Consider the following 17,182-nt stretch of genomic DNA (forward strand, 5'->3'; position numbering starts at 1 on the left):
GCCAGCCAAGCTAAGTGACTATGTGTGGTAGCTGGTGTACTGGTGCCATGAACCCCAATGGCAGGGTGGCTGAGTGTTGAAGACTGAAAGTTTTTGTTGGACTTCGCCGTTGTTTGGCAGTTAGAGTTATGTGTTTAGTTTTGTTTTATAATAAAGGAGGAATGTTACGTTCCGCCCTGCGTCCCGCTACGCGGTGACGCAGGGCGTCCTAATAAAAGCCCCGCCCCCGCGTTCGGGAGGCAGTTTCCGGGGCAGACCTGACATCAGCGTGGGTGTATGTTACTTCAGCTCCCGCTGGAGCTGCGCCACAGGCCGCGCGGCCTAATTGCATTACGCCAGCCCCCGCGTGCAGGCCGCGGGCCCTCAACCTAACAGCCCCCACAAAAACATTTTTAAAGTTGGCACCCATGTGAAATGTGAAAACGTGATCCTGGGTCAGCCCTTCTGAGTACATTTGCTTACATATTTATGAAGGGGCCGGATGCAAACTTGATTTTAAAAAAAAAAGCTGTAAGTACTGTTAAAAACGAAGCACCCGTCTTCTGTTTGTCTCCAGTTAAGGCTCGACAGGCATGCCATTCCCAAGCCGCCTCGGGAGCGACCGTTTGGAGTATATGCAAATAAACTCCCCCCTCCGCCCTTCAGACAAAAAAAGGGCTGATACCTTGGGCAAGCCAAGTGCTGACACACAGGCACCAAAACGGAATCTTTTTCCACAGACCCAGGCTGCAGCCGTGGACAAGCTTGTAAAGCAGGGGGTTGGGGGGGGCACCTGCCACAGATAACACTCTCTGAGAGCGCTCCCAAAAGAGAGAGAGAGAGGGAGAGAGAGCGGGAAAGCGCGGAGCCGGACATGCTTCTCTGAGAGCAAAACGGCGTGGGCGATGGCAGCGCCCGTGACCTCTCCCTCGCGCCGGAAGCCCTTGCCAAGCCTTTAACCCACCCTCACCGCTGCGCACCCACAAAAAAGGAAGAGGGCACGGATTACTAAGGGGCTGGTTGGAGAAAAGGGGAAGAGAAAACGTGACTGCTACCTCCGGGGCAGGATGAGCAAGTGGCACACGCAGCAGCAGCAGCAGCCGCAAGGAGGCAGTGGCACAGCCGCCCAGGAAGCCAAGTCCTCCCTCAGTGCCCCCTGGGAAGTGCGTTTTAGGCCAGTGCAAGAGAGGACCTCAGCGTCACTTTTAGAGTGATGGCTGTGGTTGGTGGGATATACTGTCTGGGTACACCTGCCAACACAGCGGGAGCTGCAACCTCGCCCCCCTAAACATATGCTGAAGCAAACATACATTATCTGTCACATGGTACTGGAGATATGCATTGACCGATTGCATTCGGCACTTGGAAGATGACAGCCTCTGTCCCCCCGTTTTGGATCTGAAACTGCAGATTAAGTACAAACACCGGCAGCAGGTGCTTCGCCTACTTAGCTGCCCTTTCCACGGATGAAGATGGCATCTTCATTCCCACACGTGCTCCGCGGGATTCGTCCAGGGTGGCTGGTCGTGTGCATGTTGCTCGCCAGACAACAGGTAATATGTACATTTTGTCTCTTTTTTTCTCCCCTCTAAATCGGGCGAGAAGAGTCGCTCTGTGAACCCCCGCAGGCTGCATGCTGGTTTTGTTCTGCCTCTCTTCCTCTTGGCCCCTTTATGGGATTTTATTTAATGCGAAGTTCCATTAAGGGGGCTTGGCAAAACTGGAGACCCCCGGGCGGGACAAGAGCACTGGCGCCACATGCAGGCTAGCGAGGAACATGCCCAGCCAGAACATGCGGGTGTTCCTTTGTCCTCTGCCCACACCTTAGCTGGAACGGCTGCTGTCCTGGTGCTGCGTATGAAATCCACGGGCGAACATTTTCAACACCAGGAGCAGGCCAATAACTGGGGCCCATTATTAACCCGGATCACCACGGGGACAAGTGGCGAACTAAGAAGCACTGCGGGATAAATGTTAGAATGCAGTGAATTCTTAAAGCGTAACGCTTGACCGAAGATAACTCCCACGCCCACATACCCACCCAACCCATTCGTTATATGGTCGCCCACCAACGCCGGCGTCAGGGCCTTTCAACTGTTTTAATTGAAATGGGCCTCCATACCTTGGGTGGGTGACTGTTATGTTATGTTACTGACAAAGAAAGCGTAATACTTTTTGAAGTAGGCATTTAAGGTTTCAGCGTTTCTTATGTTCTGATGTGCTGGGACCAATAACCCTGGGATACACTCGCCCCTCTGTCCATTGCTTTATCTAGAATGAAGCCCCGTGGTGTGGCTGATGGTATGCACACATTCCCCAAGGAAGCATCAGCCTTCCCAAGGAGAAGGTGTGTACTTGCCAGCCAGAGGTAGACCTCTTTCTAAAGGGCTAGTTTATCACGTTCACGTTTTACCCTGCTTCCAGCTTTTTGGTGTGAGGCAGTGAACATGCTGGAGGTTAACGGAGTTTAGGCACCCTCAGTGATCACTGTTGAGACATCTCTGATTGGAGTTGTGGTTGGGAAACATCTCTGTTATAATCTATGCACCACAAAGCTGCTTCAGGGGAGGCGGGAGCAGCCACCACGAGTCCCAATGCATCCTGGAAAATTCACCCATAAGAGGAGGAGGGGCAACAAATAGCAGCAATGAAAGCCACTTGATGCTTTGTATAAAATCCAAGAACGTGTTGGGAACATAAGTACAAAAACACATTTTTTATAAATGGCACAACTGTGCAATTGATTCAGGCCTGGAAACCCTCTGAGCATATAATGCACACCGGCCTTCCTGCTGATTGCTTTTATGATAACAACCAAACAAACCGTAAAGTGACTGTAAACTGCAAGTTGTATTTACTGATTTGGAGAGGCTTACCCTTTGCGAGTCCCATGCTTTAGCTGGCAGATAGCTTCCCTGTATGTATTTCACCCATGCATGCTCATAAGCAGAGCTGGCCTAGGGGCAGGGCGGACCAGGCGACCTCCCGGAGCGCCGTAGTCCTCCATGGCGCCAACTCGGGGGAGCCTTTCAAAGACTCCCCCGAGCTTCCGTGGTTGGAGAAGTGTCATTTTTAAATAAAATGCGGGAGCGGGCGCATTTTACAACAATAGGGTGCTGTCACCCTCTTGAGATAATTACTGCCCTGCTCCGGCGCGGGAGTGGGGCGATTGCACCCTATTGTTGTTAAATGCGCCGGCTCCCGCAAGCGCATTTAATTTTAAAATGACACTTCTCCCACCACAAAAAGAAACATTTGGCGCCTCCACCCCACCCCACCCCACCCTGAATTGACCAGGGGTGCGGTGGGAGGGGGCGGCTCCAAATTGTTCTCCCTCTGGACGGGGCGCTGCTGCCGCTAAGGCCGGCACTGCTCATAAGATCCTTATGTTAAAATGATATCGGTGGGGAACTCATGGCTAGTTTTTGGAGACTGCCAGGACTCTGCCCCTGATAGCACCGGCCCACCCAAAGCCCTGTTTACTCTCTTTTTCCCCAGCGCTTGCTCACGCCTCCTCTTCATCGCCGCCGATGGAATATGCCTTTGCGTGCACAGGCACTGTCTGTTCTCAAACTCTCACTCGGCCAATGTATCCCATCTCACATCCTTGCACGCCCGCTTGGCTTGCTAATGCCTATGAATGCGCAACGCAACATATAACGTCAAACGCCAAATCGATTGGCTTTGGTAAAGCCTGTTTCACTTACATACAAAAATGAAGCATTGCACGTTTTTGACAATGTCACCCCCCTCATAACGACCCCCCTAACTAGCTGAAAAAGCCACCTAGATAAACCCTTTAACATTCACCAGAGGAAAAAAACATTACATTTTCAAATATTTGTCTGCCGGTCCCAACTGGAAAATCTGTTTACAAAAGGATTCAGCAAGCAAGGTTACGTCACTGTAGTTCGAGCAACAGTCGTAAGGGAGGGAATCTGGAGAGGTTTTCAACTTTTAAGAGACTCGGGGTGTCATTAGGAGTAAGTCAGTGAAAAATGCCTACAAACGGCTGGTACTACCTGCTCTGACATTTTTCCCCAGACAGGCATACTCCGAGTCTGCCAATAGGGGCAGTGAACTACCGACAGGCCTGACCTGCCTTGAGTTCAGGCCCCTAGCGGCAGATAATTCACTGAATCACCGGCCCCGTTAGCAACAGTGCCAATGATTCAGAAGTTCCCAATCCATGGAGTCCCGCGGGACTCCATGGAATGGGAACTTACTGCCGTTGCCGGCGCCCGTAATATCCGGGTAACACCGGGATATAGGGTGCTGGTAACGGTAAGGCGAGTCTGCTACCGGCGGGTTACCGGCAGACTCGCAATGAGGCCTCAACTCTGTATACGCAAAGCGCGTGAACTGACGAAATCTGATGCTGGGACATTACTGACTTCTCTCTACATTACTCTGCAAAGGGGCGGAGAAGGTTTCCATCAAAGCCTTCCATAGTGGGTCAACACGCTGAAATGTTTTGCCAGCTGTGAAGGGGAATGGCTGCACTTTTGTTACAGTGGAAAAAAGCTGCCAAAACTCCAGGGGACCTTCTTCAATTTTTACCTCGAGCTTTTGTGTGTTAATAAAAAATTAGGGGGTGGGGGGTTTGTGGTCTTATTCAAACTTTAATCAGGCGGCTGTGTTTCTTTGGCATACCACCAAAGGTGAACGCCTCCAAGCCTTTATCACAGCAGGCAGTAAAATAGGTGGTACTTCTATGATACCACCTGCTCTACCATTACCGCCAACGCTGTAATAAATCCATGGTGTTTCAAGTACATTAGGTTCCTCCGAAGTCTCACAATTTCCATTCTTTTTTCTTTTTTTAAATGTCTTTATTTGCATATGTAACATGCCAATACACTGAGAAACATGTAAGCACCACACAACCCAATCACTCCATTCTTTACCAAACGATATAAATGTCCTAAAATCTTTCGCCAGTTGACCCTCAAGGTCCACCAGCTTCTCATCCACTCCACCACCTGAAAACAGTTCCAGTGTCATAGCGTATTTGTGGCACTATTCATTCTATTTACTCACTGCCCGCAAGGCTTAAAATTACACTTGCAAAACTGATTAGTCAAGACTGCTAAACAAAAATATTTTGATTAGCAATCCAACGTATATGATTAGCACATTTGTATAGCCTTACTTTCAATCAGGGCCAGTGCAAGACATGTGCCCCCTGTACGGCTGCAGACAATACAGGGGCCTTGCAGGCTTAAATCGCTGCTGGTGCTTTGATAAGAGGATGTCTTTTGTCGGATATGTGACCAGACTCTGCTACCCCTGCAAATTCAACAGGGCTTCTCACTAGGGCCGTGTAAGTAGTTATCACACTCTACATTATCGGCAGAACATTTAAATGAGAAGCTCCTTATTAGTTGATGGCTCATTGATGAACCATTGTTTCTGACAAGTGTCCATTTCACTTTTCCTTCATATGATATGTAATAGCAATCGTGATTCTGTCAAACAATGGCTACAAGAAGGTGACCTTATTGTACAATAACTTTCGATGCGTGTCTAAGTCTTAACGGTACATTTTCCAAACGCAAGAGGATGTTTCTAGCTCCACATTTGTTTGCAATCTAGTTCTTGTAGGAAAAACCAAATTTGAGAAATGAATCCTATGCTTGGAGGTGCGCACAAAAACAATAATATCACAAATTCTTGGTATAGAGGTGGTTATGCGTCAGTAGTGGGGATTGAGGGGTAATTTCTCAAAAAACCCTTCAAACAAACTAGATAATACATTTAAGAAACACCTCACTATCTGCGCTACCAACCGGTGTTTGGTTGATACTGGTTAAAACAGTTTTAAGCACATATGTAAAGTTGACAAAATTCCAGTCTATAAAGTACTTCAAATTAACAATTATGTGCTTTGCATCAATAGTTATTTATTGTTCCATAAAAAACGCCACGCCGACACGTGTTTCAACCCTGTGTGGGCCGTCTTCAGGACGTAAACATATCAAACTGATAACAGAAAACAATAATGGAACCAATAATAGAACCAGTAATGGAGGGTACATACATCAATTGAATTTGTTTCCATCAGATATATTTTCACACCATTTCAATTTAAGATACAGAAAAACAAATGAAGATGAAGAGGGAGAAAAAGGACAAAAATGGGGGGAAGAGAACAAAAAAGGAAAATTATAATGAGTAGGGTGCTCACGTGTTTATATAGATTCTTACATATCGTAACACAGGTTGAGCATTTTCACATCCCAAAAAGGCTTATTAATTTAAGGTACCTGGTATGTCACCAAGCAGGTTTAGGCAGTGTTCATGTAGCTGCAGAGTTTGATGTGGTTTAAACAGGTAGATGGTAATATAATATTGTGGAAGCTAGATTAGTCTGAAATAGAAAATAGGTCTGCTATTTTATCATGGACCAGAATCAATATTTTGAAAAGCCAATTAAGTTTGGAATCTGGATCTTACCCGCCATTCAAAATGGGTTTATATAATGGCATATATAATGTACTTAGGGCGACAATTAATGAAATCTGTGATATTAACTTTGAGGTCTCCATGACAAGTGAATATTTTGGTTGGTCGGTTACTGGCGAACGGCCTTTAAAATACGCTTTTCGTTTTATTTTCTGTTTCCGTTCGTGGTTCTGCTACATTAGTGCATAGAAATGGAAGCAGACAACAAGCCGTCAAAACGGAATTTTGAATGGCGGGTAAGATCCAGATTCTTTCCAAACTTAATTGGCTTTTCAAAATATTGATTCTGGTCCATGATAAAATAGCAGACCTATTTTCTATTTCAGACTAATCTAGCTTCCACAATATTATATTACCATCTACCTGTTTAAACCACATCAAACTCTGCAGCTACATGAACAGTGCCCTAAACCTGCTTGGTGACATACCAGGTACCTTAAATTAATAAGCCTTTTTGGGATGTGGAAATGCTCAGCCTGTGTTATGATATGTAAGAATCTATATAAACACGTGAGCACCCTACTCATTATAATTTTCCTTTTTTGTTCTCTTCCCACCCTTTTTTGTCCTTTTACTCTCTCTTCATCTTCATTTGTTTTTCTGTATCTTAAATTGAAATGGTGTTAAAATATATCTGATGGAAACAAATTCAATTGATGTATGTACCCTCCATTACTGGTTCTATTATTGGTTCCATTATTGTTTTCTGTTATCAGTTTGATATGTTTACGTCCTGAAGACGGCCCACACAGGGTTGAAACACGTGTCGGCGTGGCGTTTTTTATGGAACAATGAGTAACTATTGATGCAAGGCACATAATTGTTAATTTGAAGTACTTTCTAGACTGGAATTTTGTCAACTTTACATATGTGCTTAAAACTGTTTTAACCAGTATCAACCAAACACCGGTTGGTAGCGCAGATAGTGAGGTGTTTCTTAAATGTATAATCTAGTTCTTGTAGGGTTCCTTTCAAGAATGGGAAAAAATAAAGCTATGACCATCCATTTGTTCTTAACATATTTCTATATGGATTTCTATATTTTTTAGTTTGGGTGATGATTTTTTGTAAGTTTCAAGTCATCTCTACCAAACAGAGTATGCTTTGAAACAAAACGCCTATTTCTACTGACTAAAGCTGGGAAGGTATTTGGTTAAGTGCCTTATGTTGTAGACGGGTCTCACATTCCGGCTTCACAATGAACTAAAGTGTGTGATCCTTGGCAGATCATTTTATTTTACTTTGTGCTATCTGCCAAAATGAGAAGTGCCCACAAGCCGTTCAGTTGACATCTGTACACTGCACAAAAAAGCTCACGCCAGGTATTGCTTCCTGTGTGATAATGATAATGGCACGTGTTAGTCTGCACATCAGATGTATTTGCCTCTTAGCTTACTTACAGAAACTTTTCATAATGTAATTTACCATCATCCCAGGGAGTACCAAAGACTACATATGAAGTCATTTTCTGTGCTATCACTTCCAGTGATGTCAATACATGTACAAATTAGTGGAGGCTTCATGTATTTTTTGCACACACGCAAATTATAAACCCAGCAACTCTCAATGGAAAGGCAAGTTCACGTTTGACATAAAAGTCGGACGTCAGCATGCACATTTTCTATCAAGTTCCTACAATACGGCATGTACATTAATCTAAAAAAAAAAAAGATTAGCTTACGCTTTGCACGCTTGGTCCGGACTATGGCACCTGGCAGCAGCAGCGTAACCTATAATCTTAGCATTTGGTGATGTCATTGAATGATGGTGCACAAATGGGTAAAATGTACAGTAACCACAGCAACACATAGCAAACAGTGCAGCTTTGCACGAGCAATGCAGATTTTCACATGCACACAGACCTCAGCCTTTCATGTGTACACCCAGACTTTCACACGCAGCATAGCCTTTCACGCACACAAACTATAGGCTTTCACATGTGCACGCTCAGCTTTTCACATACATGCACTCCGCATCTTTTCATATGCATGCCTGGAAGCCCACCTATCATATCTCGGGGCATTGCGAAGGGAGTGCAATGTAGAGCCCAGCAAAGGTGGGCAGAGAAGAGAGGCGAATTAGAAGGCAATTCATTTCGGAAGTAAGAGGCGTCAGAAAGGAATAGAGGGAAGAAGAGCAACTGAGAAGAGATAAGGGGAGATGTGTGAGACAGAAATGTATAGTGTCAGATGGATACAAGAGAGAAAAGCGAACATAAAATGGGTAGACCATCAGTAAAGGGTGCAGAAGTGAGCAGAAAAGTAATGAAACAGAAAACTGCTGGGGAACAGAGGAGGTAAGAGGTGGGTTAATTTATTTAGTACCATCCTGGCGCACAGACTATGAAATGTGCTTATCTTTTATGAAATCATGTGTCAGTTCGTGCGACAGGATTTATAAAATGAAAAGCAATGAATCATTATTGTATGTGAATTGCAATGCAATACCGCTTATTCCATGCCCTGCAGTGTCTCTAGGTCAATGGTGGATCTTTTCTGGGGCTGGGAGTGTGTGGCGCAACTGTAATTTGTTCAATAACAAACCCAACTCAAATGTCACTTCAGTGGCCCCTCATTGACCACCCTACATGTCTGCTGCACCACTAATGCCGACGATGCCCCCTTCAGCACGTCTCTGTGCCACCCGCCCAGTTGAGGACCTCCTGGGTGCTGCCAGTCTAGTGCCATTCTCCTCACACCCTGAAGTAGAAATAAACTTCCAATTTGTGCAGGTGCTCCTGTTTCCTTTTTTTACTCCAACAATGATACCAGAAGGAAGAAAAGTGATGATCAGCCCAACACAATAGTGACCAAGTTTTAGATCTTCACATTAACCTTCAAGCAGGATGCCTTCATGTCTGTCTCGGGAGGATAGCTTAGGGGCAACGTGCTTGGAAGCAAGATGGCACGGAGCAACACAGGTTCGATCCCTGGGTCTGTGCTTAGAAACCTCTGGGTATTAAGCGCGTTATAAATAACCTATGATATCATATCTCCCACACCCTGTGCAGTTACTCTGCAACCCAATGGCCAGATATGGGGCAGGAGCCCAACATCTCCAGATTCATCTCGTGCAGTATGGCAGTGGTTAAATGTGCCTAATGTGAATTAAATCTAGTATTCCGCAACACAGGAACCCCTGATGACATGCTCTAATCCAGAACCATCACCTATTTGACCGAATTACCCTGCCTGCGCAAACTACATTGGCTTTCTCCACAGGCCAGGATACAGTTCAAGACTGCATGTATCATCTATAAAGTAGTCACGAGTAGCACACCAGCGTACCTTGTAGCCAAGCTCCACTTATCTGCTGGCACATGCTCCCTTTGCACAAACCGGTCTACCGGCTCTAATCGCATCTCGTCTTCAAAGAGGGGACCATCAAACAGTCTTTCTCTTGTCACACACACACCCTCTGGAACTTGATCCCAGTATCGGCTCCAACTTCCTCTCCAATTCTCCAATTTTGCAAATCTCTCAAAATGTGTGGTTTTCAACAACACACGACCAAGGATTAATCCCATTGAGCAACACTGAATGATTTGTATTGCAGAGCTGCTTGTTTGTTACCATTCCCCTGCTCCAGAATTGTCTGGGGCACAGGGCAAACCAGCAACTCCTTCAATATTGACTCCTGCTTCTTGGACAGGGCTCCCTCAAACCTGCCATGGAGCACAAAGGGGCCTGCAGGGGAAAACGTGCCTCCTAAACCAGTGTACAAATGGAATGAGTGCATCGTTGACAAACAAGTTGCACATCTCCACACACCCTCCCTGTTCATTCTAGCATCATTTTAAATTGGCCACACATGCTTGCCCAACCATATTGACATCCGAGGAGAATGCAAGAAGGAGAGGTTGAATTTAGCTGCCCACGTCTAGATAGTTGTTGGACCGCAGGGCTTTAAGCGGGAAGTGCCCCGGCAGTCTCTGAAAATTGCTTCAGAGCTCCACTCCGAAGCTCTAGCCCTTGTGCAGTTCCCTGCTAAGTTGGAGCTGCGGCTGCATTGTTATCATACCTCTTTGTGCACCCGTCTCTTTTTTTTTTTAATTAGAGGCGCTGACCCCCGCAGGCAGCCCATTCACCAGGTGGCAGATACCATCTCTGTTAAATTGGGCGGGGCTGAGAGAGTGATGCTTGCAGCCATGGTAAAAGTGTGGCTTTGTTGGGGGCAGCGCTTCTGATTCAGAGCCATTTCCAGCAACCCCACCTCCGCCACTGCACAGTAGTTAGTCGACACCCCCTTAGTTTGAGCCCTCTCAATTTCTCATCCTGCTTAAAGCGCTGTTGAACTATATACTCTCATCCTCCCACCCACTCGCAGACACAAATGCTCCATCAAGCTCATAGGGTGCTCATCTATCACCAGCGTCTAGACCTCCAGTGTCTCCACCCCACCGTGCAGCAGCTGAGAAGCCTGAAAACAAGCTAAGTCTGGGAGCACCCTTCCTCCTCGATAATTCCACTTAGGGGTTTCTGTAGCGATCCTACTAATCAAAGAGAGCAGCGGTCACCAATTCAATCAATGACCTCCCTGTTTGAATATGAAATTTGTCAGACGCTGAATTCCAAAGGAACTAGACAGGCGGACCTGTATCTGGATGCCGGTTTTAACTGAGAGACCCAGAATACACAACCGTGAAATGATCAGCAGAAGAGGAACGTTTTTAGTGTTTTTCCGGAATGTGAGAAGGGAATCCTTCTTACGAAGTTCCCCGGGAAGTTTGTTCCACAGTTTGGGGCCAATCACAGCAAACCGTCTGTTGCTCCTCGAGCGACAACGTGTACAAGGAACAACCAAGAGGTTGCTTTGCATTGACCTTAGACACCTACCTGAGTGATGCCATTTCAGCAGTGCAATCAAGTAGGGTGGGGTCAACCCCAGCAGGGGAGTGTGAACTGTATCCTTTGCTGGACTGGAAACCTATGACGTTCTTGTCGAAAAGGTGTAATGGCTGACGCTTTAGATAGTTGGAAGACAAGTCGATCTGCAGAATTCTGGAACTTTTAAAGCCTGCTTTGATGGTAGTTCGGTAGGCCAGAACATAGAGCATTTCCATGCTCAATATTAGAGTTGATGAGGGTCCCGGTGATCAACCACTAGTGTTCTTTAGGGATGAAGGGCAGAGCTCTTGTTAATAACCAGAGGTGAAAGAAGGCCCCGCTGGAGATGTCGTTAATCTGAGAAGAAAACGATAGGCCCCGGTCCCAGCATATTCCCAAATTTCTCACCTTTGATGCGAAGGATGTGGGAAGCCCAAAGCGTTGTGGAGAAATAGGTCTGCAAAGTTGGTTGTTGAGCAGCAATTTTGAGCCGAGCAGTAAAACCTCTCTTTTACTGGGGTTAAGTTGTCGACCGTTACTGGTCAACCAACCATGGGCTTTAGCTAAACCTTATACCAAGGTAGAGAAGGTGTCAGAGTGGCTAGAAACGATTACAAAAACGTGTGTATCATCTGCGTATGAATAATATTCTACCTGAAACCCTTGCAGGATTGTCATCAAGGGTTGCATATACAGATTAAACAACAATGGTGATAAAAGGGAAGCCCGTAGGCACGCCACGGCCTAGCTTAATAGGTTCTGATGTATGAGGACCAATATTGACCCTTTGTTTCCGGTTATTGAGGAAACTCTTAAACCAGATCAGAGTCTGATCGATCATCCCTCTCAGACTGTAGAGTCGATATAGCACGATGTCATGATTTACGGTATCAAAATCCGCACTAAGGTCCAGCATGATTACTAAGGGCATCTGACCATTATCTGCCTTTGTTAGGATACCATCCCAGACAGCCAGAAGAGCCGACTTCGTACCATGTTTGGGGAGAAAGCCTGATTGGAACACATCTTCAATTTTGTTGTTTTCCGTGTAGTCCTGCAATTGTACAGTGACAATATTCTGCAGGGCCTTTGCAATCCAGGATGAATTAGCAATGGGCCTAAAATGATTTAAGAAAGAGGAGGCCAAAATAGATTATTTTTTTAAGTGGAGAACCTTCTTGAATGATTTTGGAACTGTACCATGAGAAAGGGATACATTAATAACACGAGGAACCATGGGAGCTAGTTGGGATGCAGAGTTAGCGGCCACCAGGGCTGGTATGGCATCTAACTTAAGCTGTGCAGATTTAAGCTGTCGAAGTTAGGATGAGACTAGTTCCACTGTAATCGTTTGCAATACAAAGGGAGGGGAAGCCAGTAGGGCGTGATCCACTTTCCCCAAACATAAGACAGCGCTCGAGTCTGCCTGCGAGAGGTTGTTCTGTAAGTCCCTGTCCTTAACAACTGTTAGTTGACTGATAGTAGGGTCATGTCAGCGTTATGTGACTTGGTGAGTTGATCTTGAATGTCTGTGATTTTTTAAACAAAAAAGTCATTCAAATCGTAAACCGACTGTTCAGAGGGGATGAAGGCAGAGGACAGACAAGAGGGTTGAATAACATTATTAATGGCCCTAAAAGTTTCCTTTGGTTTGTTTGTTGGAACCAGACGTTGTTTCTGAATATAGGAAGCGTTAGGGCGGATGATCCTTTTCTTCAATCTGCTATTTCCCTGGACAGCAGAACTCCTCTGTCTCCTAGCAGAGATGCAGAGCTGGTGGTTGCCCCCCCCTCCTCCCCCCCCCCCCCCCCCCCCCCGAACACGGTTCTGGCAATCCAGCCAGCGGGAAGATGCTAGATTTCAGATGTATGTGCTGGCCAGGAAACAGTCTGTATTAACCACTTCCAACATGAGCGGTACTTTTCGTGCCTAGCTCATACAATGTTAGGCCCTGTCGGTCAGGGAGTCCTCATAATCCTCGGGGTGGGACAAAAGTCCTGTGCTCTGGTAGGAGTGATTGTGGCAGGCATTCTCAGACAGCCGTAATCTGCGTCGAATACTGGGGGCTCGAATAACAATAGTATTTATTTCTACTGACACACCAAGTTTTGTGGCGAAGAACACACTGAAACAGTGAACCTTTTAATCAATACTGCATAGAGTGAGGGGGCAAGCGGTCTGTAGTCTTTTCCAAGTCGCTTTTTTATTGTGACATTCAAAATTCAAAGTGGCTGCGTGGTATGGTTGACAGCAACGGCCACAGTCTTCTATTTACACTGCGAGGAAGCTATAGTGTCAAGTCATGAAATATCAGGGCAACGGCTGCTCGGTTTATTTGCTCGTTGACAAGGCCTGTAGCTTTGGTTTCTCCATTCTCTATTTATTTGGTATCCACTGGCTCTCCTCTTAGCTTGGATAACGTATTTGGTGGCGTGCAGTGACAACCACAGCTATGACATAGATACTGCTGATAAATAAGTGTTCGTGGTAGTCATATCTAAAAGGCATCTTTAATACATTCCTCTCTATGTGCAATTACAAAACATTTTCAATGACAATCGCCATACGGTATCCAGGCATTGCATCGAATACATAGTATCGAATGCAAAAGAATCGTGGAAAAAAGCATCGGAAAATGCTTTTTTTTGTAGGTAAAGTTTTTTTTTACTATCATGGGCTTTTAAGGGGTAAAAAAAACGGGGGTTGGGGGACCCCCCATTAAAAAAATGCTTTTTTTTCGATGCATTTTTTTCTATGGTTTTGCATTCGATGCAATCACTAGGAACCTCGCCATATATCTGTTGCCCATTGGACTTAATTTATTCAACACTTAATTCAACACAAGTTTTCTTATAGCTAAAAATCATCCCTGTTAGCATCCCTAATTCTCTATAACTATGCAGGTGGAACCCTATCTGACTAGACTGAACTGTTCCTAGTTTGTTCCTGATGACTGGAATCCCCCTGCCCCCAAGACTCCATCAACCTATCATTTATCAGTAAATTGACTCGACCGTGTCTTCTTCAAGTGTGTCATTCTTATAACAGAATACAACATGTTTCGGTCCTCTGTGCTTTCTCTGCTTAGGCATCCTTCAGGGGTTTTGTTCACAGGTTCACACAGCTTTCTTGAACATTCTCGAAGAGACGCCGCTGTTTGTAATAGGACAGAAACCCTTGCCATTTAACAATATAAGGCTTCCATTGTTGCAACGCTAATGATGGCAAGGAAGTATTGAACAAGATATTCACAACCCTCTTTTGTATGTTTACAATCCATGCCACGATGAAAATTGATTTGCAACAGAGAAGCCCTGAAATGGCACAATGAAACATGCACATTTAGGACCGTAGGTGCACATTTTAAGACAAACCCAGAATCGGGCCTCAAGGCAGTTACATTAAAAGTTCAAGTTAGACCCTCATTTCGTTGAGGGTGAACTTCTAAGCACTATGTACATATGAATGAATGTAGAGTCATTGCAAATCGCTAAGGAGGACGTGCTAGGGACAGGAGGTCTCCACATCAATGACATTGTGTCAGCGGTAGCCTGTGCCAACTAACAGAGTTTTATGGGCAAGGCTGCACATATTTTTATGTTTACTAAAGTATTACCTCAAGTATATTTTCTTTAGGGGATTCGGACGTTTGTGCTTGACCTGCCGGCAGATAGAGAGAGACACGGGCTATACAGCACCCTGGGGCCTGGCCCAGACTCTCACTTTGGGGACGTGAGGATGCTCTGAGTGAATCCAGCACACAGCTGGCATCTTTCCCGCTCTCTGCCCCGAGAGGGCGAGGTAGAGAAAGGGCAGTGAAGGGCATATGGAAAGGTTACATTTTGAAACAGGTCTTGGAGAATGCAGAGGTCGGCACAGAAATGGCCCGGAGAAAGGTGCTTAATTTTCAGGACCTTAAAGGATAGTTCCGGGACTTTTTTTTAATTGTCCCTACGGTTCGGCCATGTGTTTTTAAGCATAACTCGGTAGATCGTAGAAAACTTTCCTATGGACCTTACCCGACTTTTCGTCCATTAACGCACTCGAAATCAGCCGCCATTTTCTGATAATCCTATCATTTCCCCCCATCGACCTGGCTCACCTGCTTTTGCGGCACTAAATCAAATCCCCCGCCCCTGAAACAGACTTTATCAAAACATTCATATTCCCCGCCTCTATCCGTGACGTGACTGTGCTGCGTAGGCAAACGCGCCCAGGCGTCTTCTACGCGACTCCACACAGAACCCGGAAATCAACACAGATCAGCTCACAACACAGCGCGCCACAATTGGGAATATGAAACTGTACTTTTAAATCAAACCGCAAGATTGTAAATTTGGTAAAGTACATTTATTTGACATCAAATGTTTAGAGAATATTCAGCGATTTGCATTTTTCTTTGCTCTCGATCCAAAATAGTTTGTCTTGAGGCAAGCGATGTTCGTGTGCAGTACACAGGGTGTTGGTTTACGATAAAATAAGCTCTTCGGTCGCACTGATAATCGCATGGCTGTTCCAACAACGAGGCACTAGGTCACCACAACGGTCTGTATGTTGCATCTAGCCGTTAGTACCGCGTAAGGGCATACTTGTACTTGGCGATCGTCCCATAAAATGGTCAGGGTGGTAACGTTGTTCACGCGGAGAAGCAACTGGTGGTTGAAAAAGCCATCCGCCGGTGTCTGGTACTCGTGACACATACAATAATGAAGGATGTACCTGTTTTAAAAACATAAAAAATGAAATTAGTCTCACCATCAGATCTTTATTAAAATTATTCATTTTATATATTAGGTCGGGAAATTATTTCATAGCTAGGACAGTGCAACTGGGTATTATACGTCATTTCCAGTAACCCACCCCCTCTCCTCCGCCTTTTTCAGAGCCGCCTGAGCGCCAGTGGACCACTTCGTCACTGATATGATATAATATGGCATTTGCAACGCGCCTATACACAAGTGTTTCAAGGCGTGGCGAGGCAGGGAGGGGGGGAACAAGGAGAAGACAGACAGCGATCCTACTAGGCCAGGTGTCATTCAGATCGCGCAAGTGCAGGGGTAGGGGGAAGGTAAAAGTGCAAGGGGAAGGGGAGGGGGGAAGTGGAGTACAAGGTAAGTAGCATAAAATAATAAATACATAGGGCCAGCTGGTGGCGAGTGCAAGGTAAGTGCAGAACAAGTGCTGGGAAGGGGGGGCTGTAGGATATTGAGACAGTCCCCCAGTGCAGGGGTTGACAGGGAGGCAGTGCAGGTGGAGAGTGGAAGGGCCCAGGACCGAGGTCGCAGACAGTGGACCAGTTGTAGCAGGGGAGAGGGAGAGAGAAAGCAGAAGCAAAGAGGAAGGTTTTGAGGTGCTTCCGTAAAAGGAGATGGTTCTCCTCAAGATAGTGCGCGGTACAAAACAATATGCCACATAGAACGAACAAGTACAACTTAACCCGTCTTTAAAGCTACTGTATAGTAATTAAATTGCAGTATAAACTCATCTAAAGAGTTACTTACATTATATTTGCATTTTCCATTGTGTCTGTGCGTAGGGCAGCCCCGAAATACCACTCCTTCTATGCCGACATTATTTCTTCTAATGAACGAACATTAAATGGCTATCGTTTCTGAAATTTTATTCTTTATCGTTTCTTACGTTATTGCAACACACCCCCAAAAAGAAGTCTTTCGGGATGGTCCCGGCCTGTCAAGGTCAAATAACAATAGAACCTTATACTGAGTCGTGGGCCATTCCGGCACCCGAGCAAAAAATCAAAGCAGCTGACCTTCACTTTGAACGAGCACACATTCCTAGTTAGCTACATTCAGTGTAAGGCCATCTCACAGGACTTGAAATTTACACTCCATCTTTGCATTTTGTCTGCGTGCTTTGCAGCCCCAGAGAACCATAAATACGGAGACATTCTA

General features: G+C 45.6%; 1 protein-coding gene across 1 annotated transcript in view; it reads left to right on the forward strand.

Moving 5' to 3' along the window:
- The first annotated feature begins 694 nt into the window (after window positions 1-694).
- TNFRSF11A (TNF receptor superfamily member 11a) overlaps window positions 695-17,182 on the forward strand; it is a 281,431-nt gene continuing 264,943 nt past the window's right edge. The window contains exon 1 of the mRNA XM_069613673.1: window positions 695-1,532. Coding sequence (XP_069469774.1) covers window positions 1,446-1,532 — 87 coding nt within the window. The 5' untranslated portion in view covers window positions 695-1,445. The remainder of the gene's footprint in view (window positions 1,533-17,182) is intronic.

The sequence above is a fragment of the Ambystoma mexicanum genome, chromosome 5p (assembly GCF_040938575.1).
Source record: "Ambystoma mexicanum isolate Mex_15411 chromosome 5p, UKY_AmexF1_1, whole genome shotgun sequence".
Taxonomy (NCBI): Eukaryota; Metazoa; Chordata; class Amphibia; order Caudata; family Ambystomatidae; genus Ambystoma; species Ambystoma mexicanum.